This window comes from Leuresthes tenuis, unplaced genomic scaffold (genome assembly GCF_036924035.1).
Source record: "Leuresthes tenuis unplaced genomic scaffold, fLeuTen1.0.hap1 SCAF_1, whole genome shotgun sequence".
Classification (NCBI taxonomy): domain Eukaryota; kingdom Metazoa; phylum Chordata; class Actinopteri; order Atheriniformes; family Atherinopsidae; genus Leuresthes; species Leuresthes tenuis.
The window spans coordinates 40,409,455-40,436,878 of NW_027325355.1; the positions used below are offsets into that span (position 1 = coordinate 40,409,455).

At 41.2% G+C, this 27,424-nt stretch overlaps 2 protein-coding genes across 2 annotated transcripts in view; one reads left to right on the forward strand and one right to left on the reverse strand.

Annotated features, from left to right (window-relative positions):
* LOC140290202 (NLR family CARD domain-containing protein 3-like) overlaps positions 1-27,424 on the forward strand; it is a 556,114-nt gene that overhangs the window by 501,416 nt on the left and 27,274 nt on the right. The gene's annotated exons all lie outside the window — the stretch shown is intronic.
* LOC140290454 (uncharacterized) lies at positions 4,538-10,811 on the reverse strand. Its single transcript, XM_072379350.1, has 3 exons — positions 10,609-10,811; positions 8,737-8,843; positions 4,538-6,254 (listed from the first exon to the last, which is right to left on the reverse strand). Exons 2-3 carry the CDS (start codon positions 8,812-8,814, stop codon positions 4,968-4,970), a joined length of 1,365 nt encoding a protein of 454 aa, XP_072235451.1. The 5' UTR covers positions 8,815-8,843; positions 10,609-10,811; the 3' UTR covers positions 4,538-4,967.

Genomic DNA, 27,424 nt, shown 5'->3' on the forward strand with positions numbered 1-27,424 from the left:
ATAATTCAAAATGGCGGACAATCCAAGATGGCGCGAATGACGTCATAGGATTCGTTGACCTCGGCTATATCTACGGATTACAACGGTATGTCATTTGTGAAATTTGGACAAACGGGTCCAAAGATATGAGCAAAAATGCATTTTTTCTAAATATAGCGCCACCTATAGGTCAAAGATCACTAAAATTCTTGGGCCTCTTCAAAATCGAGTTATGAATATGTGTTATGAGTTTGATGTCAAAAGATTAAACTGTTGCTGAGATATGGCCTCACGTCCTTTTTGGCGTAGTCGCCATCAACTTTGATTGGATATACTGGTTGAACAAAGTCAAATTTGAAGTAAAAAACGAGCAACTTTTGTGCGGATTGGTCTAAAGATACTCTGTGCCAATTTTCATGAGAATTGGTCAAAATTTGTGACCTGTGAAAATTTTTTAAGGTTTTCAACAAAATCCAAGATGGCGGAAAATCTAGTCAGACGGAAAATGACGTCATAGGGTGCGTTGGAATCGTCATGATCCAAGGATTCCAACGATGCCTTGTTTTTTAAATTTGGATCAACGAGTCAAAAGTTATTTAGCTGAATGGGCTTCAAACTTTGACCCGTTGGTGGCGCTAGAGAGTTTTGAATTTGGGCACGAAATTTGTTGAATTTGCTAATGGGAATGTGCTAAATAGATGTGCCAAATTTCACAACTTTTTACCATTGCGTTAATGGGGCTGCCATAGACTTCAATTGCAGCGGAAAGTAGATCAATAATAATAATAGGAAAAACTACTAAAACAATAGGGTTCTGCAGCTTCGCTGCTAGACCCCTAATAAGAAAAGCTACTAAAACAATAGGGTTCTGCAGCTTCGCTGCTAGACCCCTAATAAAATCCCTGCTGGTATTGATGGAAGCAGTCAGCATGTTCAGGTGAGCAGCCTGTGAGTCCACAGCTGGTTGTGCAGATGTTGGAAAAAGGATGGTGGCTGGGGCAGGACGCTCTTTGATCATGTTGGGAACACCGCTGTCTTTCAGCCCCTTCCGTAGCTGCTTTATTTGTGTTGGTCTCCGTTCGATGACCTATAGAAATTATCAGAGAGTTTGCAAAGCATCATTTAGATGCAGCTGTTGGTGGAAAAAAGAGACGATTGAATCAGTTTGTTCTACAGTTAATACATTCGAATCGATGTCAGTCATTACAGGAGATGTAATTTGTACTCAGAGACAAAAAGTGGAAGAAGAGTTCTTGGACATAAGTTACAGAATCAGAAAAACAGTGATTTTGTTTCAGGTAAAAACTGTAGATTTACTTTTGATTTCACTCAAACTACAAAAATATTCATATGAAAACATACCTTAATATAAAAGATAGAATAAATTAGGTAGAATGGCACACTTTGGAATAACATGTTATGGTATGATTAAAGGTGATGTGTGTGATCTTACATCATATTCTATGATCTGTTCTGTTCTTTCTGATGTTTTTTAGTATTAGTCTGAATCTGCTGAAGTTATCATATGAATGTAGTGGACTAAAAGGTACGACAGAGTCTCTGAATGTGGTGGAGTACAAATAGAAAGTAGCAAAAGATAAAAATACAAAAAAAAAATAATGAAAACTAAATATTTAGTCACTTTCTGCTGCTGTCAGTGATGGACTTTTCAAAGAAATCTGACTCAGCTCTGATCATTAATGAGAATATGATGAAGAAAGGATGATTTCATCCAAATGAATGAAATGGTTTTGTGGTGGGGCTTAGAACTGTTTAACTGTCACTGTTCTGTTCCACATATTGTTTAAGGATCATCACAAGTACAAGTTTCAGTGGAGCGGGTCAGAGTAAAGTGGAGTTTCCAACAGACTCCTCAGTTTCAGTCGTGTTTGGAGACCACAGATGGAGGTGACTGTGGTGTTTGGTCTGCCAGTTATTGGTAAAGTTAAAGTTTACAAAAAACCAAACAATAACAGGAAGAAGTTCCCTGAAAGCAGCATCAGTGTTACAGGTTGTGAGTCCTGTGAACAAACTGACACAGTGTGATATTACAGATGTTTAAATCTCTCTTTTCTCATGTCGTCCTGCAGGTTCACAGCTGAAATCTGAAAACTAACACAAGAGGGCACCTTCATCCTGCTCACAGGGATGTAGAGGAGGTTAAAGCTCCTGTTCTGTTCATTCAGATTGAACTCTGCCTGTGTTCTGCTCACTTTGACCCAGAACATCTTGGTTGATTTTAATCTGTAATACAGAAATATTACCTAAAGTCTCTTTCAACTATTCACAGCTTGTAGGCCTCATTGAACTGAGTTTATAAAACTAATTTCAATCAACCCAAGAACACCCTCAGAGACTGGTTCACCCAAAGGATTAAACACCCAAACACAAACTGGGTGGTATTATGTATGCTGTGCAGCAAAGATTGTGCAGACCTCTTGATAGGAGAGACCAAACAACAGCTCTACAACCGCATGGCACAACATAGGAGAGCCACCTCTTCAGGTAAAACTCAACAGTGCACCTACATCTCAAGGAGAAGGGACACTCTGTTGAGGACAGCAATGTCCACATTCTGAAAGACAAGACAGATGGTTTGAGAGAGGAGTCAAGGAAGCCATGATCATTGGAATCACACAGTCTTAAAGTGGAGCTTCTTCTTATGTTTCTATGCAGCTGAGCACTCACATCATGATGATGACTGACATGTGTAGAAATACTGCTGTTTAGCACATTTAATTTCACATCCAACAAGGTTTAAAGTTCACATTCAGTTTTGATGCTGCTTCTACATCTCTTATTGTCTGTAATGCAGCTCCAGGTGTTATTTGAAGTCTTTTGTTGAAACATCGGATCACCCTGTGACACATCAGGAAGTTGATCAGCTTCAGGCTTCAGCTGTTGCTGATTTGTTGGCAGACACCTCAGTTTCTTTTTGGCTCGCAGTCTCCATGTTGCTGATCCTGGATCTGCTGAGATGTCCCAGGTCATTGTTGACTTTGATCCTCATGCATTTAATTTTGTCCTGAGAAAGGAGAAGTTCCAAAAAGGGAAAAAGGACTGTTTTTGTATTTGACATTGCCTAGCCCTAGATCATGCCAACATTAATTTGGGGCTGCAGTTTTTCATTTAGTTTCAGACTTGTTATTAGATTCAAATGTTGAGTTTCTGTGACAGATAAGCTCCAGTCCCCCTGAAACCATGTAAAACAAATTGAAGGATAGAGAGTCTGTTTCATTTAATATGAAGTTATCCTGAAGAGAATAAATATGACCACAGACAATCAGCACCAGCTGGGGCGTGTTCTCTACCAGGTGCTCCTCTCCACATACACAACTGCATATGCCTGGAGAAGCTAAAAAGCTGATAGCACCTGGTATTCCCAGGCGGCCTCCCATCCAAGCGCTAACCAGGCCCAACCTGTGGTTGTTGTGGTTGTTGTAGTAGCTGTGTGAGGATATGAAACTTCTGTCTAAATTGCAAGGCAGCTGCACAATGACACAACTACTGATGCCTTTCCAACTGTTTCCTGTGGGGGACTTTAAGGCCTTGGGTGACAAACCCTCTTCGGAGAAGCTGCTACGTCTCAAGCGTTCAACTGCGCCTGGGGGTTCATTTGACAACAGAGTGTACCTGGATAGCATAGGGGTCCTGAGGAGTGCCAGGTGACTTTAAAGCTAGAAAACAAGTTGCTTTATGTTTTGTATCTTTTCTTTTCTGGTGGGAAACAATAAATAAGAATGTTGATTGGATAAACTTCATCTACAAGGCATTGCTGAACAATTAGGTCCAACTTCCCCCATGGCATGGCAAAATAGAACTGCTTTGGATATTTTGCTGGCAGAGAAAGGAGGGGTGTGTAAAATGTTTGGAACTTTTTATTGCACCTTTATTCCTAACAATACTTTAGTCCCTTAAGGGGACTTGCATCACTCTCTGTCAGCTGGCAGAGAACTCCAGGATCAACAACTCTTTCATTGGCATGATGGAGAAGTGGTTTGGCCTGTGGAGCGGACTACTTGCTTCAGTACTGACATCTCTGTCAGTTGTAGCAGCCATACTTGTCACCTGTGGTTGTTGTATCCCATGCTTGAGAGAACTGTCCCAAAGACTGATTGAGACGCCCTTACCCACACACTGTATCAACAGGTAGAGAGTGACAATGACAACAAGCTACACGAGGATGATGGAGAGGAGGATGCAGATGACGTTTAAAGTGCAAAGCAGTGCCCTATATGACCTCGAGTGAATTCTCAATGATTTATTTAATGGAAATCTCCATGAAGTGTGAAACAATGATGTAGAAGATATAGGATATGTAAGTTTGAAAAAAAAATTAAAAATCCATGTCCATATATGAATCTACTGTGAATTCACACCCTATTTTCCTCTAGTATAAACAGGAGGGAAATGTCATTATATCATTATTTATACTTCTATTATGAGTTATAGTTATACTATAAGAAAAAGCAAGTACCATGTGTGAGAAGATGTTGCAGGGTCAAGAGACACTGGGTGTTGGAAAATATCTCTTTAGCAAGAACATGAAAAGCAAGAGAAATGTAGACATAAGACCTTTAATAAAATGAAGAACAATGAAATACAGACGAGTGTAAAGCGAGACTTCACATCAAACTGAAATGATATATTGCTTCTACAGAGTTTGTATGTTTACATAAATACCCACAGTTGGTGTAAAGCTACTTTGTGAATCTTCACTTTAAACAAAACATATGTTCAGAAAAAACATGTTCCTACTAACAAACAGATTGCATATTGTTCTCTCCATCAACTCACAACTGATGCCATGTTTGGCTTTAACGGTGGGAAATCTGTCCACAGTTAAAACAATCCCAACAAATTATAAAGCACTTTCTTCAAACATGTGCTACCCACAGAACATTCAGAACAAAAGTCCTGACAAGAGAAGGTGGTAATCCACAAAGAACATTTTTAATCTGAACAAAGGAAAGGCTTCTGATTGGTAGTTAGTCTTGCTGCTCCCTACACTGGTGTCTCTTTAGACTAGATAATACAGCGAAATCTGTTCCACACTTACCACAGCTGTAAGGTTTCTTTCCTGTGTGAATACGTTGGTGTTTCTTTAGACTAGATGATGCAGCGAAAGCTGCTCTACACTGACCACAGCTGTAAGGTTTCTCTCCTGTATGAATACGTTGGTGAGTCTTAAGGTAGGAAGATGTAGTGAAAGCTGCTCCACACTGACCACAGCTGTAAGGTTTCTCTCCTGTGTGAATACGTTGGTGTGTTATTAGATGACATAATTGAGTGAAAGCTGTCCCACACTGACCACAGTGATAAGGTTTCTCTCCTGTGTGAATACGTTGGTGTATCTTTAGACTAGATAATTCACTGAAAGCTGTCCCACACTGGTCACAGTTGTAAAGTTTCTCTCCTGTGTGAATACGTTGGTGTCTCCTTAGATGAGATAATTGAATGAAAGCTGCCCCACACTGACCACAGCTGTAAGGTTTCTCTCCTGTGTGAATACGTTGGTGTGTCTTAAGATAGGAGGATGTAATGAAAGCTGCTCCACAGTCACCACAGCTGTAAGGTTTCTCTACTGTGTGAATATGTTGATGTGTCTTAAGATTGGAAGATGTAGTAAAAGCTGCCCCACACTGATCACAGCCGTGTGGTTTCTCTCCCGAGTGAAGATGTTGGTGTATCTTTAGACCAGATAATTGACTGAAAGCTGCCTCACACTGACCACAGCTGTAAGGTTTCTCTCCTGTGTGAATACGTTGGTGTATCTTAAGGTAGGAAGATGTAGTGAAAGCTGCTCCACACTGACCACAGCTGTAAGGTTTCTCTCCTGTGTGAATACGTTGGTGTATCTTAAGGTAGGAAGATGTAGTGAAAGTTGCTCCACATTGACCACAGCTGTAAGATTTTTCTCCTGTGCGAATATGTTGGCGTGTCTTTAGATTAGATAACTGACTGAAAGCTGTCCCACACTGATTAGAGTTGTAAAGTTTCTCTCCTGTGTGAATACATTGGTGTTTCATTAGACTAGATGATACAGTGAAAGCTACCCCACACTGACCACAGCTGTCAAGTTTTTCTCCTGTGTGAACACGTTGGTGTTTCTTTAGACTAGATGATGCAGTGAAAGCGGCTCCACACTGACCACAGCTGTAAGTTTTTTTTTCAGTATGAAGCCTCTGATGATACCTCAGATTTGATGATCTTTTGAAAACTTTCCCACAGTGCTTACAGGAGTGCCATCGAGATCCCTCTTGGACTATATGTTTCTGCAATGACAGAGAGGAAGAAGGCTTAGATCCTTTTGAAGATCACACAAAATATTTCTCTAAGCTAACCAACATATTCTAACTGGACCTGGACAGAAAGAGCCACACGTCTCAATATCTCAGATCAAACCTGAACGTCTAGGGTGCCTTTATAAGTGCCCTCAGCTATCAGCACTGTGCTCTGATGTGTTCTGCAGACGTTCAGGTTTTTAAGCAGTGTACTCTTGCTCTTTGCTCTTTTACTAATTATTTTTTGTCATGATGAAATTCTGAAAAGGAACTTGTGCTACAATATTTCTAAAGGTTAGAGGGAAACACAATCTTGTCCAAGTTGTTCACTTAAACACCAAGTAGAGGTTGGGATGAAACAGGTTAGATGACCACTGGTTTAAGGCGAGACACTACAGGTGAATAGGGTAACATTTTAAAATAATAGATATCACCATGAAACTTCCTCTGTTGATTACTTACACAAGTATGAAAAAAAATGTATTACAAGTTTTTTTAAATTTGTATGTTTAATTATGCAAATTTGGCATTATCTCATTAAATATGCGCACATTTGCATATATTTCCAGTAGATAGATCTGAACATATGATAAAGCCAGGTGCAAAATTCTTTTTTCATTTTGTTTACACACCAGATGAAATGAAAATTACAGAAGGATTTTAGAATCTCTGCTTTCATTACCTAGAAAATCAAAATATACTGTTTATAGCCTTAAAAAAAAAAGATTTGCCATATTCTTTTTTATTATAATGTCACATAAATCAGGCCAGGAATGATTTATTAAGAAATCCTTCTGTAAACATCTTCAGAATACTGCTAAGTGTAGAACTGGAAGGTTTGGTGTGAACAGGTCACAGGCTGAGATATTGATTCTTGAAAAATAAAAATAAAAACTGATTTTGAGAAAACAGCATTTAAAGATTTAAATAGGGGAATTTATAACATTTATAACACACAAGGAAGTGCAATTATTTGGGTTACATATCATTGTGCAGGGGAGTCAGAGCTTTACAACAATATCGGCATGACAGACTTCAGTAAATAGACGAAGCTCGGTATGTCGGGTTGGAATGCTAACTTCTTGGTAAATTCGGGAGAAACGTACTGCCGCGAGTAAACAAAGTGTAATAAAATAAACATTTTAATGTATGTTTTCAACATTTTCTTTATAGCAGGTTGAAAGAACACATATTGAAGGAGTAAACTTGCCCAAAATCTCAAAATTGACTACTGCATGAAAAATCACTGCCGTGTCTCGCCTTAAATTATTAAAAGTAATAGTGGTGATAATACATGACATTCTTTACACTAATCCTTTGTTCGAGCTTACAACTTAGAGGTCTACAGTCATTGAGCTCAACAGCCATTGTTTGAACTCAACCTTTATTCGAGGAATTTCTACATAGGCACTCTACCGGGACCACTTCATCCACACGCCCCCCCAAAGCACAGTTTATTTACTCCTTTCTCTGTGACAGTCGACTAACTTCACACGGAGTTTGCTACTGTTGTTTTGTGCAACATGGCAGGATATTTATCAAATTTTGACAATGTGAACGACGACTTTGAGTAAGATGGACGTTCTTACCGGAGTGAACGAGCTGCAGCCATGTGTGTGCATGAAGTTGTCCCAGTGGAGGTGGGTGTAGAATCTCCTACCAGAAATAAGGTCTAGGTTTAAAAATACCGGAGTTCCCGTTCTGCCCACTGATTTTTTTCTAACAGACCATTCAGCTTGTAGCACATGTTCAAACTGGGCAAACTATGGCCCGCGGGCCACATCTGGCCCTTTGTGTGTCCCTGTCCAGCTCACGCAAGGTCAATCATTAATTTTAAAAAAATAATTTAAGCCGTGCATGCAATACTACTGTGTGGCTTTTATTCTGAAACGACATTCGTATTACTTCCATATGGACATACGCAGTGCCCGTGTCTCCCGTGACTGACAGCGAGCACTGCAGACATCACTTCAGCCAGGTTACCCTCAAGATGTCAGTCAAGTTTTTTTTAAATTTTTGTTTGTGAAGATTACCAAGTTAAAAAATTAATTGCAGTGATTTTTGTCTTCGTTTATTACTTCTATGGTAGTATTTTCCTATTTGATCGATACACCACAATTTAACATAGCCTATTTATACAAATATTTACAGACTATTTTTATTCTTCTGATTACCAGTACTAGCTATTTAAAATATATAATTTTGTACATTTTACAGTGGGAGAAACTTGAGTAGAATCAAGTTCAAATTATTGTTGGTGTGGCTCTCTGACACAATTCAGATTTCTCATGTGGCCCTTTGTAAAAATGAATTGCCCACCCCTGGTCTAATCACATCTGTATCAGTGAGAGGACATTAAACCAGGAAACACTTTGCTGACACCTTTTCCACATTTGATGGAAACGCAGAACGAGCGGAGGATACACGGAGCCTCGACACTCGTCCTTCTGTCTTTAGCGTCCTCCACACTGACCTGTAGCCCAGTGGAACCAGAGGATGAGCTGGCTCTTTTCCTGGTGGAGGGGTTTGTATCCTGGTTCTGCTGCTCCATTCTGGTCCTCCAACTGATGGACTCTGAAACTGTCAGTACATACAATAAGATCCAGCTGTGTTGTGCAGCAAGTTAAACCACACTAAGGTCACAGTTCAAAATATTTGTAGCTTTTTGATCAAATTCAGAAAAAAATATAATAACGTACTCTGTAGAATGACACACACTGTGTGAAATATCCCAATAATCTCATCTGCGTCAGTATAACATGACCAAATTAAATTGTTTTACTACATTAAGACAATGATATTTGTCTTATTGATATTTGAAGAAAGGGTCCCAATATCATCCTAAAGACTAAATGTGTTCTCATTTCCAGAAGCTGTCAGGGATACAGGAAAGTAACACAGACTAATCTCAGATTTGTCACATTTACACTCTAAAGCTCATTTTTTAACAGTTCAGTTCTCAGGGAGCTTCAGTCTGGACTGAGGCTTGAAACTGAGAAGATGTGATGTTTCAGTGGGGGAATGATCTGGTTCTGTGTGGTGAACAGCACGTCGACAGGGGCTGTCTGACTGATCTGAGACACTCTGAAGAACAACATGAAGTGCACCATTCTGAGGCCATCATTTAAATATAAACGTGTGTTTTTCTGGCATCAGAAGTGCTCGTCCAGTGATTCATTCCAGAAAGCTGCTTTAGTGAAACCTAAAGTTTGAGATGAAGGAAACTCTCAGACCCTTAAAACTGCCAAATAACCTACAATCTCCTTCATTTTGATATTAATTGTTAAACTTATGTGTCCAGTTAAAGAGCAAAAAGTGATCTTGTGTCGTGGTCAGATTAGAGTATCAGCTCCTAAAAGTTGCACAGATCCTCCTAATAAAGATCATTTTAGCTCCATTTTAACTCCAGATGTTGGCAGCTGGACTTTATGAGTAAAGATATGTACAACCTTTTTAAACATGTGTTCAGTCCTTGTTGATTCATGGATAAAAGAAAATATTGAATATGTAAAGGAAACTGAATAATGAAGCTTTCATGAGACCCTTCTGAAGAGGAAAAGTCAGACTGTCTTTCAATGGGCTTCTGAGTGTAAATCTGAGAAATCAGACACTGAGGATAACTGTGTACTGCTCGTGTGATACTTTCCTGGATCACTGACAAGTCTTTATAATAATGCTATGACTCCTCTTCAAACAACATAAACTCTTAATGTAATTCAAGTATTTTATACGGACCATAATTAAGTCCCATTTTAAGATCTAATTCTGAAATATGGCATAGTGTGTACATTAAACACATCAAATCACATGTTTTCACTTCACAGTTTTATCAAAAAGCCAAAAGATACCCAGATACGTCTGGAAATCATTTTTGCATTGATCAAACTTTTTAAATCACAAAAGATTTCAGCAAAACAGAAAGAAGTTTAGAAAACTGCAGCTTCAGTTGAAAATGTGACAAGATGGTCAAAAACTGTCCAAAAAGGTTAGGAAGAAAAGAGGAAGAAAAGGGCCCAGAAGTCTGTTTCACAGACAGCTAAAATGATAAAGCTGCATTTTATTTGTCCATCTGGCCAGTTTACTGAAATCTATAGCTTTTATAGAGGTTGTGTTTCTGGTATTGTGCACTGCTTTGAGTACAACGGTTTGCAGAGCATTAGCATTAGCATTAGCATGACATGCTAACTGTGAATAGCAGCCAGGTTATTTGAAGCTTTTCACTCTCTGGTGCATGTTGTGACTGCCCATATCCAGGTGCATAAATCAAACCAATGGCAGACATTAAAAACACTTTGAAGATATTTCTGCAAATGTTTGACCGGTATGCATTCTTTTCTGGACTTACCTGCATGCAGCTTCCTTTAGTGATGTTCCGAGATGTGCTGAGGCTTCGAAGCGTGTGTTGAGAAATGAAGAGGACGTTTCCGCAAAGTGTGTATGGAGGTATCGGCCGTTTTTCAATATGCGTATATGTCTGTAGTGATGTGTTTATCCGAGGTGAGGCTTTCAAGCTTGTGTCGAGTAATAAGATGTATTTTAGGAAACGGGTATCACGGCGCGTATCGATGACGTCTGAGGTGACGTGTGTGGCTTCGTAAACCGGCCGTACCACGTGACTGGTTCAGAAAGGCTTCGCATAAAATATCATTCGAAATGGATCTACCCTCACATTGTGTGGATTTACAACCTTATGGTGCGAACATATTGTTTATAGCTAGCTGCTTTTTTTTGTTCATGGAGTCAGAAAGAGGAGATTTTCTTCGGTCTGGGAGCATTTTGAGCTCATCTCTCCTTTTAAGGCAGGCACACAATTGTGAAACAGAATAGAAATACTTTATTAATCCCATAGGGAAAGGAAAAAGAAGACAGAATATATAGCATGTATATTCAATATAATAAATAAAATTATATTATTTATTATTGTGGACGACATAGTGAAGCTATTTCAATCACCAACTGCTTTATATTGTTCACAAGTTCTTGTGTATTTCTGAAACGTCATCATGTAAGGACCAAGTACTGTTCCACTTTAAAGATTTTTTTTCTCTCTTTGCAATGTTTAATAGTGGAAGAAAAACACAATGCAAAGAGAACTCACAGTATTGTAATAAATAAAACCATTTATCAGTGCACACAAATTCAATTCTCAACTTGCCAGCCTCAATTTGTGATGGATTCAGTAACTCAAAGGTTTTTGGTTATCATTGATTCCTTTTTTTGACACCACTTCTCCGGCCTTGGAAAACACAAAGTACTGAAGTCAGCATGAACAAAAGTCAACATGTAAAAATTGTGACAGTGCATCTGTAATGTTGTAATGACTTACCTTGGCTGGGCGAAGCCCCAGTTTCCTCCTTATTCTCATGCAAGGCACGTTAATGTCTTAGCATGGATGAGGGGTTGTTATTGTACCCCAACTCCTTGGAACACAACACCTCACCTATGAAACAGTGAAAAATACAGTTCTTGATAAGCAAACCTAATATGCTGAATTAGTTAAGTTTGAAAGAGGAAGCTTTTTTTCATGATTTGAAAATATTTACCATTACTTTTAAATGGAGAAAATGTCAGGGACTTGGAAAGGTAGGACCCAGATGCAGCTCTTTAGTTAAAAAAAACAAGGTTTATTCTACAAAAACAAGACAGGGAGCAAAGGCAAAAACAAAGCGCGGCAGAGCCGGATTAAAAAATACTTAAACATGAAAACAAGACTATGACGAAACAAAAATCAGAACTATGAAATACAAAGACTATGGTAACAAACTGTGGCTATGAGGCAGGTAATCAAACTTCTCTCTGTGGCATGAAGGGAAGGTGAGGATTCTGCAGTGACTGAAAGTAAACCAGGAAGCTAAATACTGAAGGGAGTGATCAGTGACATGAGGTGCAGCTGTGAACAATTAACCAGGTGACTTGAGTGAACTGAACGTGACAGGGGAAAAACTTGACTAGAACAAAACATGATTAAACAAAAACTGTGACATGACAAACTAATAGAACAGACTGTGACAGAAAACATTGCACAACAACCTTAAAATTTTAAAAAGTAAAAAAAGTTAGAAACACCAAAATCATAGCGATCTCCAGAAAGAGCTGAACATTTTGTGAAAAAATGTTTTAATTTCCTGAAAGTATGCGGAAGTAGTTGAACAGCAAAAAAAAAAAAAAAAACGTATGGAAGAACTAAGAAGTTGGAATAACAAAGAAAAACAGGAAAACAATAGTTTGCTTTATATATATATATATGTCGATGAAGTCGTCCCAGTGGTGTTTGTAGAATTCCCTCCGTTAGCTCTCCTAGTAGTAGCCACACAGTAGCTATGTGCTAACAGAATATTAGTACACGTTCGTTCATTCATTCGTCTGAAAGTGTTTTTGAAATAAAGACAGATAATGCTCTATTTAGAGGCTGCATAGTCCCTGCCCTGTTTACTCCGTCACATGGATATACCCTGATCGCGAGTTTTCTTAATAGCTTCCGAAGGACGCCGACTTTCGGCAAACTGTTCTTGGGGAGTAGATAAACGTATATCCTGGCAGAAATAAGGTCTAGGTTTAGAAAAAAACAGAGTTCCCCTTTAAGTTGCTCTTTCAAGCTCTCTACTTCTTTCAGAATTGACTGATATTCAGTTTCTGCAACTGATGGTTTCAAAGTTTGAAAGCTAGAGCTCCTGCTCACACTTTCGACGGAGATGACGCTCACACGTCAAACAATTTTTCCACATTCTTCGGGTTTTCCTCGGTCATGGAGTAGCCATTCTCTGCTGCGACTCTTCTGTCTTTTTCTTGTATTAAAAATAAATTCTTGAGAATATCCATCTGATGGTATAAAGAGTTGATCTTGTCATTCTTCTGTTGGTAAGAGTCCTGTAATTTCTCTGATCCATCATCTTCTTCGGCAGCAGAGGCAGGCGTTAGAGGGAATCCCCTCGGTTTATGAAACTGGAAAGTTCCACTTGAGTCATTTTGTCTTTGTCTTTAAGTACTTGCCAAAATGACTTTTAAAGATAGTAAGTAAGTATTGTTCTTTGAGGCAATGTGAAAAATGTTTGCTGTCACTTTTAAATATGCTTCAAAAACTGGACGTGTTTCTTCAGATAAACTCCTGACGAACTGTGAAAAAGGGGTGAAAACGTCTGGCCTATATAAACTTTGGGTCCTTTGATGACACATTTGCATTGTGATGTCAAACAAAATCAGAGATGGCATCAATCATTTTGTAATAAGAGTAAGAAAGAGCAATGGCGCGCAGTTCTCAGTCACCATCTTGTGTGCTGTTTTGTTCTGGACAAAGCCTGCTAATGATGCATTGATCTGAATCAGTTGTGTTGAAGCAGGAAACAGGACAGTGGGTCCCGAGGACCGGTATTGAAAAACACCGAACTGGGAATAAAACTCACATACCTTTTTTCTGTCCTGTCTTTGTCTATAGAATTGATCACATCAGAAGAATGGTCACCACAACAAAAAGAGTGGCTGGAAAACAACTCTGAGCCCTACATGATGATGTTCTGCTGAAAGTTGTTTCTGGATAACTTGAGAAGTTATTCAATTAAAACATTGTGATGTACAGAACTGAATGTGCGTTTTACATCAGTTTACCATGAACCTATTTCAAATAAATCAGAAGGAATTCCACATGACGGGAGAGTCTTGGGACCTGTTGTACAGCTTGCGTTTATAGTAAAGAAGAATGAACAGCATACTCAAGTCTTTTTTGGTCAAGCCTCTGCCTTAACTTGACAATTTTGAGTTAGCTGTCTTACTTTTTAGCCTGCTCACTGTCTGCTGTTCTGGTGATAATTTGGTTCAGTCTCTTACCCGTTTGGCTGTACTGTTTCTGTGTTTTTCAAATCTGGGTCAGCAGATGGAGCCTGACTCTGTCCTTCCAGTTCAGAGGGCTCTGCCTTTCCTAGTGAGAGCTCAGTAAAGCTTGTTTTATAGTTGAGGCGTTGCTGCCGGTGCGCACTGTGCGTTCATCAAATAGACGTATTTCTGCCTGGAGCGCCATGAAAAGGCAGAGCTTAGTCATGCACCAGTCAAAATGTGTAACATGTCGCGCGCAGAGAACAACAAAGATGGACCAATTCTAAAACTCACGGCTGACAGTTGTGTCATGTGAAATACTTTGTGCAATTATTTGTAAATAAAAATGTGTTTTTAGGAATTTGCAGTTGTTTCATTGACCGGTATTCACTGGAAGTGGCTTTGAGTATTATGAAAAGTGCTATATAAAACCGATCTATTATTATTATTGCATCCTGAAAGGCAGATAATTCCCAAGTGTGTCCATTGAAGCACACTATTTCATAACAAACAAACAAAGAAAAGATAACACAACACACTTAAAAGTTCTAGAATAATATTCTAAGTACTATATCAGACTATGATGGTGATGACACACCTATTGAAATTTCAGCTTCTGCAGACTCATCAGCTATTCTGTAAGCAATCTTACTTTTGTCACCTTTTTGCCATCAAGGTTCTAAGCAGCATTTTAACTTCCACAGGGACATTGTTTTCTTCTCCACTTTCTTTTTTTTTTCTCCCTTGTCCTGTCCAGCATTATGGCAACAGAATTGTAGTCTGAATACCTTTTATGCCAAACAGATTTGCTTTGCCAAGGGAAGTTTTATAAATATAAAGCTCCCCTTGATACCCATTTATTTATTTTTGTTTACAATATATAACATGTAATAGAGCTGAACCGGACCGGGGGACAAGGAAAGAAGAGGAAACAGAACAAAAATAGAAACAAAAACCAGACAACCAGCTGCTACACCTGTAAAAAAACAAAACAGACAACAATCCATGGTCTCTGTTGCGAATCCAGCCTTAGAGCCACCAGGAGCACCTGAAAGCAGACAAGCAGAGTAAAAACAAACAAACAAAAACAAGCACAAGTAGCAGCAATCACATACAACTGTGGATATAGATGACCTGAGACGACATGATAATACATCAACTGCTTAGCGTGCATGCTACTGGACTAATGAATGTGCGTGTGTGTGTGTGAGTGAGTGAGAACATGCAACACCCATGGCACAGGACCTACATGATAACTGTGCTTAGTTATGAGTGTATAAGTGTACCCGGCCACAATCCACAGCACCCCCAAGCAATCAGAAGCAGGCAGAGTGGGCCACAAGACCCAGGCCACCAGCAGCCCCCACGGAGCAAAGAACCCGGGAAGCCCACCGCAGGGACAACCAGGCATCCACCAGAAGACTGCAGAGGAAGCCCCCGGACAGAGCCCCCATAAGCATAGGGCAGAGGCCCCCTGGGAGCCAGGGGCAACAGCCCACCGACCCCGCCAGGCCCCAGCCGCCCAGCCGCCCAGACATGGGCCGTGCACCGGACCCGGGCCCCAGGAGCCCGAGCGCCCCCAAACCCCCCGGCAGAGGCCCCACCCAATACCCGGGAGGGCCAAGCGCCCCAGACAGCCACACAGTGGGTCAGCGCCTGCCCCAGCGCCCCTGGCCAAGTGCCCTGGGAGTCAAGACGTGCCCACAGGTGGGTGAAGTCGCGAGCAGCGGGGAGAGGCAACGCCGCCCCCCCATCGGGAGAAGCACAGGCGGGCCAGGGGACAGCAAGTCCCAGACCCAGGCCCAATCATCACCACACACACTTTCACATCCCATACATCCACACATCCACACGTCCTCCCTCCCTCGACTCCGCTGGGGTGTAGTGCAGCGAGATGCCGAACCAGCAGAATAATTCCTGGCCCCTCCTGCCCGAGCAGCAACCAGGAAGCAGGGGTGACAACTTTCGTCGTTGTCGAGTAGTTAGCGGTAACCTTCACGTAGCAGCGACACCTCTGTGACGGAGAAGATGGCAACTACTGGCACATCGACTCGCACCGCTTTGTATGGCCGGCACGACGCCGTGACGTCATCAACACCGCTCGCGTGAGCCATCGCTGCAGCTATGCTGGGCCCTTAAACAGAAGGGCCTCACTGTGTCTTTCAGAGTTTAGTTTCACTTTCCATTAAACTTCCATCTTTTTGTGATGCAGATTATTTGCTCCGTGAAATTCTACGCCTGAAGGCAACGGAAACTATTTTTAATATTTGCTAATAATATCTGCGGTTGGCAGCTCAGTTCAAGCAGAAACTGACACAATCTACCACATCGTCTTTTCTGTTGATTCACTGCTGTAACTGTAAAACTGTAACTGTAAAACTGTAACTGTGGGACCAGCAACGCCACAAGGAGAACATGTCCGCCTTTTTGTGTTACTGAGTGAGTACAATATGTGGAAAAAGAGCAGCAGCAGACTAGAATGATGGTCCAGGCTTAAACATGGAGTCGTTGTTATTTTTGTTATTTTATAGCTCCCATTTCTGACAATAGACGGCATTCTTTCCTGCCTGAATCAGCCTGTTCCTGAGGCGGAGATGAGTCGCTGCTCTCCCGCTGTCTGAGCCTCTGAATGCGGCCTGAGCTGAGACAGCAGCAGCTCAAATCATCGTAGTGACAGTTAACAACGGCCCTTCCGGTGGCAACCTGAACCGCCACAGTGTGCCAAAGGGTGCCAGCTAAGAACTATACTGATAACCTGTTTTCGGATAACCAGCGTTCCACAGACAGCGGCAGCAGGCCTGGCGAGCGGGGTGAAATTGGTTTTATTCAATTCAATTCAATTTTATTTATATAGCGCCAGATTACAACAATTGTCATCTCAAGGCACTTAAGTAATATAGTCAAATTCAAGCCAATTGGAATTCAATTCATTGTAATCTTCAATCCAATCTCCCGCCCTGAGCGTGCCTGTGGTGACTGTGGAAAGGAACGACTCCCTTTTAACAGGAAGAAACCTCTGGCAGAACCAGACTCAGGAAGGGTGGCCATCCGCCTGGAACAGCTGGGGTTTGAGAAGACAGAAAAAAGGGAAAAGAGGGGGGGGGAAACACCATAACACCATTCAAAGGATATCTGTTGGAACAGGGAAACACAAGTTAATAACCACAATAATGTCACATGTACATAAAATCATTTGAGAAATTAAACAGGGGGAAAAAGAGAGCAAAGTGAGGAAAGGTGTGACAGATGAGGTCCCCCAGCAGTCTAAGCCTATAGCAGCTTAACTATGGGATGTTTCAGGATTACCTGAGCCATCCCTAACTATAAGCTTTATCAAAAAGGAAAGTTTTAAGCCTAATCTTAAAAGTGGAAAGGGTGTCTGCTTCCCGGACATTTACTGGCAGCTTATTCCACAAGAGAGGGGCCTGATAACTGAAGGCTCTACCTCCCATTCTACTTTTAGAAACTCTGGGAACAACAAGTAAACCTGCAGTTTGGGAACGAAGTGCTCTGTTAGGAAAATATCTTACAATGAGATCTTTAAGATATGATGAAGCTTGGTCATTAAGAGCTTTATATGTTTGGAGAATAATCTTAAATTCTATTCTGAATTTAACAGGGAGCCAGTGAAGAGAAGCTAAAACTGGAGAAACAAGATCTCTCCTGTTAGTTTGCATCAGAACTCTGGCTGCAGCATTTTGGATCAGCTGGAGGCTTTTCAGACAATATGTGTCCCACATAAAATTACAGTAGTCCAATCTTGAAGTAACAAATGCATGAACTAGTTTCTCTGCATCACCCTGAGACAGGATGTTCCTGATTTTAGCAATATTACGAAAGTGAAAGAAGGTAGTCCTAGAAACCAGTTTTATATGTGCATCAAATCATAAATTCTGGTCAAAAATAACTCCAAGGTTCCTCACTGTAGAACTAGAAGCCAAGGAAATACCATCTAGAGTAACTATATAACTAGACAATTTCTCCCTGAAGCGCTCAGGTCCAAAGAGAACTTCAGTTTTGTCTGAATTTAAAAGCAGACAGTTCTGAGTCATCCAGGTCTTTATGTCATTAAGACAGGCTTGTAGTTTGACCAACCTATTGGTTTCATCTGGTTTCATAGACAGGTACAGCTGAGTATCATCAGCATAACAATGGAAATTTATGCCATGTATAAAGTAAAAAGAATTGGTCCAAGCACAGAACCCTGAGGAACTCCATGACGTACTCCAAAGTGTGAGGAAGATTCTTCATTTACAAGAAAAAACTGGAATCTATCAGATAAATATGACTTAAACCAGCCTAATGCAGTTCCTTTAATCCCAATAACATGTTCAAGTCTCTGTAACAGAATGCTGTGATCGATCATATCAAATGCAGCACTGAGATCCAACAGGACAAGCACAGAAACAAGTCCGCTATCAGAGGCTAAGAGGAGATCATTGGTAACTTTCACCAGTGCTGTTTCTGTGCTATGATACACTCTGAATCCTGACTGAAACTCTTCAAAGAGATTATTTCTATGTAAATGATCACAAAGTTGAACTGCAACTATTTTTTCAAGAACTTTAGACAAAAAAGGGAGATTGGATATAGGTCGATAATTATATTCTATAATATAATATATATCTATAATATATATTTATAATTATAGATATATATATTCGATATTCGCCCATTTTCGTTAATGCGTCACGAAAACCGCACCAATTACCCTCGGGATGGTATTATTTTGTACAGAAAACTAATACTAATATTTCACAGACTTTATCAACTATAACGAAGTCTGGCGAAAGATCAGAGTAACCGCTGAATTTACTTCTCAGTGCCCTAAGCAGCCTGAGCGCTTAGAGACCGTCTACATTTACTTTTTCTCACTAGAGATTCATGCAATGAACACCAAACCACTTCTGATGTGTTCTTGATATTAATATTAAATCCCCCTCCGAATGGGAAATGTGGCGTTTGGAAGACTGCTTGCCCGGTGTCGCTCGGGGGCCTGAAATAGTAAAGGGAACTACGCAATGAGTTCATGAACACATCAGAAGTGGTTTGGTGTTGATATCTATAAAAAGAAGAGTTATTACAAAATAAAAGCCTTGAATATGAATGAATCACATACACTGATTACTTATGCCTTTTTAAAAGAAAATGAAAAGCTTTCCTTGGTAATAAAAGGTGTGGGAACTACACAATTATAGTTACAACGCCGGAAAACAGGCGAATGTCCAATATAAAACCAATTTCACCCCGCTGTCAAAGCAAAGGCTGTGGCAGTGCCTTCCAGACTTTTACAGCTTTTCACACTAGAAGAAGTGTCTTTTTTAGTGTTTCAGGCTCCTGAGACTTTGATTGTTCTTCCGTCAGGTTGACTCCAGAGTTGATGAAGGTCAGGTGGACATAAAGAGCAGCCAGAAACTCCTGAACACTCAGATGGATGAAGCAGAACACCCTCGCCTGGTACAGCCCTTTTTCCTCTTTAAAGATCTGTGTGAACACTCCTGAGTACACTGAGGCTGCTGAGATATCGATGCCACACTCTGTCAGGTCTGATTCATAGAAGATCAGGTTTCTTTTTTGCAGCTGCTCAAAAGCCAGTTTTCCCAGAGACTCAATCATCTTCCTGCTCTCTGGACTCCAGTGTGGATCTGTCTCAGCTCCTCCATCATACTTGACCTTCTTTACTTCAGCCTGAACCACCAGGAAGTGGCTGTACATCTCAGTCAAGGTCTGGGGCAGCTCTCCTCCTTCTCTGGTTTTCTACACATCCTCCAGAACTGTAGCAGTGATCCAGCAGAAGACTGGGATGTGGCACATAATGTGGAGGCTTGGTGATGTCTTGATGTGGGAGATGATCCTGCTGGCCTGCTCCTTATCTCTGAATCTCTTCCTGAAGTACTCTTCCTTCTGTGGGTCAGTGAACCCTCTGACCTTTGTCACTATGCCAACACAGTGAGGAGGGATGTGATTGGCTGCTGCAGGTCGTGTGGTTATCCACATGCGAGCAGAGGGAAGCAGTTTCCCTGTGATGAGGTTTGTCAGCAGCACATCCACTGAGGTGGACTGTACTGATTGGTTCTTTTCTTTTAAGTAAAGCTTGAAAGATGTCTTCTTGTCTGATGGTTGTTTCTGGTCTATTTGGTTTCCTAGATGCTGTTTCAATCTGTCTGACCTCATGTTCATCATTGACCTTTCCAGCCCCTCCCTCTATGATGAAGGGCTCTATGTAGATCTAATTCAGAGGGGTTGCGTTTCCTGCTTTAGGAATCCCCTCAAACACACACTGGAACTTCTTCTTTAGCCTTTATTTCAGTTTAGGTTGACACACTGAAGCAAGGGTTTCTGAGTGAACACGGATAAGACTTTTGTCAGTGCTTCATAAAAAAAATCAATAATAATCTAAGCTTCATTAAGTATTTGAACATCTGTTGTTCTGTGTGTTGAGACATCAGTAAATGTGTAATTTATCCAGCAGGTTAAATCTTTAGAGAAATCCTCTTACTGCTCTGCAGACGGTCAGCCAGCTTCATCCTCCTCAGGAAGTGAACTGTGATCTTCACTAATGCCTCTCTGCTGCTCCTCTGCTCTTCATCTTCATCCTCCCTCTGACTCTCTAAGCATTCTGGGCAATCTAGACTCAAACAGGTCCAACCTTCTGGATCTTCTTCAGCTCCTCCTTCACAAAAGTGACCATGTTGTCCTCCAGCAGCTTGAACAGAATACTATATGAATGGGCCAATCAGACTGAAATCATGGAGCCAAACTTCAGATCCATGTTGGACACACTGACAATCCACTGGTCTACAAAGTGCAGCATGGCGATGACTGTGAACAGAATAGATGGAAAAGTAGTTGTTGTACATGTACAGACCATAAATACGGAGTCCAGCTGTGTTTGATGCTGCTGGACAGACTGACCACTGGGAACCTCTGAGCTCTGCTGGTCCACTCTGTGGAGGAATCATGAAGAATTAGTTTGTGGGAGCACCCAAAATGATCATCTGTTAACATCAGCAAAGCAACTGAAGGTGGGTCCTGGATTTCCATGACTCTGTCACATTTTGATTATGTTCTGTCTTGTTTTCAGGTTAATTTCTGTTATGTTTTACTGAAGTCACCTGTTTCTGTTCCACAGCTGTACCTTGTCACTAATCACCTCCACACAGTACTTAGTTTCCAGGTTCCCTTATGTCATTGCAGAATCCACCTTCCATGTTCACGCCACGTTTGCTAACAGTCTCGTAAGGTTTTTGCCTCACAGTTTCATTGTCTTGTCTTGCTTTGTTTTTGTTGTCAAGATTTTTGATAATCTGGCTCAGCTGTGTCTTTTGTTCTTGCTTTGTGATTTTTTTGTTCGTAAATCAAGTTACTTTGAAGTTCTGTGTCCTCCCTCCGCACCAATGAACCCTGACAGACTCTAATCAAGAAATCACAATAAATGACTTATCTCATCTCTTGTTTATAGTAAACCTTCATACAGTCTAAAGTCACAACCCAGACATACCCATTTGGGACAATTGTAGCACTTATGTCTCAGTTACAGCCCACATTTGGGCCAAACATTCTTTGCTGTCTGGGATGTAATCCTATTTTCTTGAAGTACATTTAGTTTTAGTCACATTTTAGTTGGTGACTCTTTAACACCTGGATCTATCTTCTCATATTCTGTATTAGAAAGAGAGGTGGACTGCATTTGTCAGCTCTTAACTGATTCTACTGAAACAAAGTACCAACACCAGCTCCATAGAAGTTTCACATGTATCGTACCATCATCATCCATCCACCCATATTCTATAACTTAATCCATTCGGGGGGTTTCTCTTTCAGCCCACACTGTGTAGCTGTACATTACACACTTCAGGGCTGCAGGAATCTGGTTGGACACTTATAAACAAGTGCAAGGATTACCATTACTTTGATAAAAGCTAAACTTTCTTTCAAAGCTCAAAGTTTCAACTTTGTGGAACTCTGGGACAATGGTTTAAGCAACAATGTCCCTGTTTTAGCACCAAGAAAGGTCACTGTGCCCCGGAGTAGTCAGAAAATGAGTAGGAACTGTAGAAGATGTTCTGAGGCCCTTTGTTATGCTGATGTTTTAGGTATGAGATGCTATCAGAGGAAAAGAAACAGATCAATACTGTCGAGACAAAATTTCATTTGCAGCAACCAACCTTTCAGAAGGTTGACTTCAGTCAGGTTCAGTCAATTATTTCTGCATAACATACTGAATCCTACATTTTCCACAATGTATTCCTCACTTGTAAATTATTGTGGCTCAAGCATCTGTTACAATGGACAGAGCTGACATCACACCACAGAGATAGAGGCCACCATAGTTCAGTCTGGTCCACTTGCATGGTGGAAACAAAATGGCAAGTATGACAAGCTAACATTTGCTGCCAGAAACTGATCAGCATCCCTTCATTAATAATAATAATAATAATACATTTTATTTATAGGCGCCTTTCTGGACACTCAAGGACACCGTACATAGGTTAATAACAATGTAACACAAACAATGATAACAAAATCAGGTTAAAATGACACAGTGCAAATTAAATCATAGTGCAAATGAAGTCATAGGGAAAAGGCAAGTTTGAAAAGGTAGGTGATGAGTTTGGATTTGAAGTGTGGGGGTGAAGTAATGTTCCTGAGGTCCGGTGGGAGACTGTTCTAAAGACGAGGAGCAGAGCGGCTGAATGCTCTGCTCCCCATGGTAGTGAGACGGGCAGGTGGGATAGTCAGGTGGATAGAGGAGGAGGATTGGAGAGTGCGGGAGGGCGTGGCAACATGGAGGAGGTCAGACAGATAGGGTGGGGCGAGGCTGTGAATGAACTTAAATGTTAACAGGAGGATTTTGAATTCAATTTGAAATTTTATTGGGAGACAGTGGAGCTGCTTTAGGACGGGGGTGATGTGGTGGGTGGAGAGGGTCCTTGTGATGATGCGGGCAGCTGAATTCTGGACTAGTTGGAGTTTATGGAGGGATTTGTGAGTGACACCAGAGAGAAGAGAGTTACAGTAGTCCAGGCGTGAAGTGACGAGGCTGTGAACAAGAATAGAAATGGTATGGGGGGTGAGGGAGGGGCAGAGGCGGTTGATGTTGCGGAAGTGAAAATATGCAGACCGGATAATGTTATTGATATGTGAATAAAAAGACAGGGTACTGCCGAGGATGACACCGAGACTCTGAACCTGTGGGGAGGAGGAGACAGTGGAGTGGTCGATGGTAACTGACAAACTGTCGGTTATGGATAGTGTTGATTTGGAACCGATGAGGAAAATCTCAGTTTAATCACTGTTTAATTTGAGAAAATTGGAAGAGAATCAGGATTTTATGTCGGTTAGGCAGTCTGCAAAGGACGAGGGTGGGAGAGTGGAGGTGGGTTTACTGGAGAGATAAAGCTGGGTGTCTTTCGCATAGCAGTAAAAGATGATGTTGTACTTGCGGAATATGTTGCTGAGGGGAAGGAGGTAAATGATGAAGAGGAGGGGCCCCAGGACAGAGCCCTGGGGCACACCTGAAGTGACGGGAGAAGACTAGGATGTGAAGGATTTGAGTTGAATGAACTGAGTGCGGCCTGAGAGGTAGGATCTAAATTGATCAAATGAGTGTGGGTGATGCCAATGGAAAGTAATCTGTTGAGGAAGGTGGGATGTGAAGGTCCCGCTTCCTCCTGATGATAAAAACGGGCACAATAATCTTTAATCCTTCACACAGCAGTACAAACTACTGTGGTGCTATACAGTCCCCAATTAAATAAGGTAAACCCACAGATTATCAGCATTTCTAATTCCATTTTCAGCCATATACAGTTGACTGAAGATGGTTCAGAGCCTTTTCCATGTCTGAATGAGCACTCTGGGGTCTTTCTGAGAAAAAGGTTGCAGCGGCCCACTTATTCTCTTTAATTCCATAACATTTATATATCCCTTCCAAAACAGCCTGAACTTTAAAGGGCTGTTACATAAAGCTAAAAAGGTGGGTTTATCTGGTTTCACACAAAAACATAATCCCTCTATCTTCTTCTCATACTGTATATGGACTCCCTATTTATTTCCTGTCATAACTTAGAAAAAATGTCCCCAAACCAAAAGGATCAGATTTGTTCATATGATGCCAGGCTCCCACACATCAGATATCCATGTGTTCAATATCATATACTTCTTCACATATGTACACAGCTCATATCAAACACATGATGGAATAAAACATTACAAGCTGAATCTGTTAGTTTTTCCACGGTTAAAACATTTAGATAAAGCTGAAGACAGCTGTTCTTTAAACTCATCGCTCTTCAAAGATACACAGCTGGGTTCAGATTCACGTTTCCTATGGATCCTGACAGGAAAACTTCTTCTTACAGTCAGTGCCACTGTTCTTACAGTCAGTGCCACTGAGATAAAAAGGAGGGTGGGTTTGACAGAGTGGTTCAGGTTCTGGTTCTGGAAAAACTGCTGTTCAACAAGAATCAGACTGTCATATTTAGGTTTATTTTGGGATAATTTTGGAACTTTTGATTTTCCAAGTTTTCTGGAAGAAGCAGAGTCTGTTTACCAAATTTCATTTCATTCTTTCAGGACAAACTTTTGTTCTGTTGCTCACTAATTTGAACTTCTCAAAGCTTTAAGCAGCTAACCAGCACCCTGCTGACTGTTCCTCTCCTGAAACTGGAACACATCACACCTCTTTCAGCTTGATGTGGTTCAAACGTACAGGTTTTTAATTCTAAATAAATCTATCTGTCCTCCTCCATCCAGCAACACCTGCCACCTGAGTGGAAGTTCCTACCTACACAGTGTTTGAGCCAAAGCACAAAGGTGACACCTGCTAGACCAGCTGGTGTCCTACAGACACTCAGAAACACCTCCTCCAACATCCATTATTTCGTCTTTGACTGCTGTGTTTGTGGAAAACATCCAACACACACCGCTTCACATATGAACATAGAAATGGATGTGAAACAGAGCTGAGCTCACATTAAACACATGTTGGAATAAAAACTGTTCAAACTGACTCTGCTATAGTTTACTCTGTTACAACAAGGGCCGGGCACATTAACGCGTTATGTTTGTGTTAACTAACGAAGTCATTATCGCCGACAATTACTTGTCTCCCATTAACGCAATTTTTTTTTATTATTATTTTTATTGTACAGGTGTGTTGCTCACCGGCTTTTATTATGAAAAAATCTAGCGAGCTTAGTATGTTGCTTACTGCTGCGGTGCTCACAGGAAACGGTCAGAAACGAAAAGAATGGTGGATGAAGCTAGCTAAACAAACATGGAGAAGGTTACGGAACTTTTACATGGCCATTTTCATTTCAAAGTTCTTCCAGACGGCACAGTCGACAGAGCCAAAGTTATTTGTAAGCACTGCAACGTTGAATTGTCTTAACACCAGAGTGTTAAGTCCGGAGTACTTTGACCCTGGTCCGGTTGGTGACGGCTTTGCTTTGCGGTAAGACGTATTGCATCACTGCCTGTTGCTTTGTGTGTACACTGTGACATTTCTCGCTCCTCTTGAACTACTAATAATCGCCTTATTTCTCCCTATAATTTACACATCTTGCATAGTTAACTCTATCGCATACTTGTTATATTCTAACGCTCACTCTTACAGATCTTTAGTCTTTATTTTTCACTTTTTAACGGTGTGTCGGGTTCTCTAGTTTAGCATGGCTACCAGTTCTCTTCCTCCATCTCCTGCTTTCACCTGCTCCGTGTGTCAGATGTTTAGTTACTCCTCTGCCTCCTTTAGTGGTAATGGTACATGTAACAAATGTAGTCTTTTTGTCGTTTTGGAGGCAAGGTTATCTGAATTGGAAGCTCGGCTCTGCACTGTTGAAAACCCCCCGATAGCGAGCCAGGCCCCTTTAGTCAGTGTGGAGCCACCTAGCGTAGCTCGCTCTGTTAGTCGTCCCCTAGCAGATCCCGAGCAGCCGGGACTTAAGAGTGGCTGGGTGACTGTCAGGAAGAGGAGTCATGGTCCTAAAGTCAAGCCCGTGGTTCACCATCAACCTGTCCGCGTTTCAAATAGATTATCCCCACTCAGCGACACACCCACTGAGGACAAAACCCTGGTAATTGGCAGCTCTATAGTCAGAAACGTGGCATTAGTGACACCAGCGACCATAGTCAAATGTATTCCAGGGGCCAGAGCGGGCGACATAGAATCCTATTTAAAACTGCTGGCTAAGGATAAGCGTAAATACGGTAAAATAGTTATTCACGTCGGCGGTAATGACATCCGGTTACGCCAATCAGAGGTCACTAAAATTAATGTTGCATCGGTGTGTAATTTTGCCAAAAAAAAACACCGTAGTTTTCTCTGGACCCCTGCCAAATCTGACCAGTGATGACATGTTTAGCCGCATGTCCTCATTCAATCGCTGGTTGTCTAGATGGTGTCCAGCAAACAACGTGGGCTACATAGATAATTGGCAATCTTTCTGGAGAAAACTTGGTCTGATGAGGAGAGACGGCATCCATCCCACTTTGGAAGGAGCGGCTCTCATTTCTAGAATTATGGACGAATTTATTAGTCATCCAAAAACACGACAACCCAGGGTTGAGACCAGAATGTAGAGTTGTAGGCCTCTGCGGCTTCGCACCTGATGCGGACCCCCCCTCAATCAAAAAAACACAAAACGAGAAAATCCTCTTATGCAAAAAAAATGTAAAACAAAAACTTTAACTGAACAAAAACATCAAACTATTAAATGTGGTTTGCTGAATATTAGATCTCTCCTGTCGAAGTCTCTGTTAGTGAATGATTTGATTTGTGATCATCATATTGATATATTTTGTCTTACAGAAACCTCGCTGCAGCAGGAGGATCATGTTAGCATTAATGAATCAACTCCCTCTGACTATTTAAATGTTCACGTTCCTCGAACCACAGGCAGAGGAGGAGGAGTGGCATCTATCTTCAGATCAGGGTTACTAATCAGTCTTAGACACAAGATTAGTTTTAGCTCTTTTGAATCTCTGATTCTCAGTTTTTCCCACCCAAAGTGGAAATCACAAAAACCTCTTGTGTTTGTTGTTGTGTATCGTCCACCTGGCCCTTATTCTGAGTTTCTGTCTGAATTCTCAGAGTTTTTATCACAGTTAGTGCTGAGTACAGATAAAGTCATTGTAGTGGGTGACAGGACCTACATGATAACCATGCTTAGTTGTGAGTGTATAAGCGTACAGGGCCACAATCCACAGCCCCCCCAAGCAATCAGAAGCAGGCAGAGAGGGCCACAAGACCCAGGCCACCAGCAGCCCCCACAGAGCACAGAACCCAGGAAGCCCACCGCAGGGGCAACCACGCATCCACCCAGAAGACTGCAGAGGAAGCCCCCGGACAG

Excerpts from the sequence above, each read along its gene's own strand:
- LOC140290454 (XM_072379350.1), bottom strand. The coding sequence starts at position 8,814 with ATGGAGCAGCAGAACCAGGATACAAACCCCTCCACCAGGAAAAGAGCC. Across the intron at positions 6,255-8,736 it reads CTGGTTCCACTGGGCTACAG|AAACATATAGTCCAAGAGGG; the intron begins GTCAGTGTGGAG and ends CTGTCATTGCAG.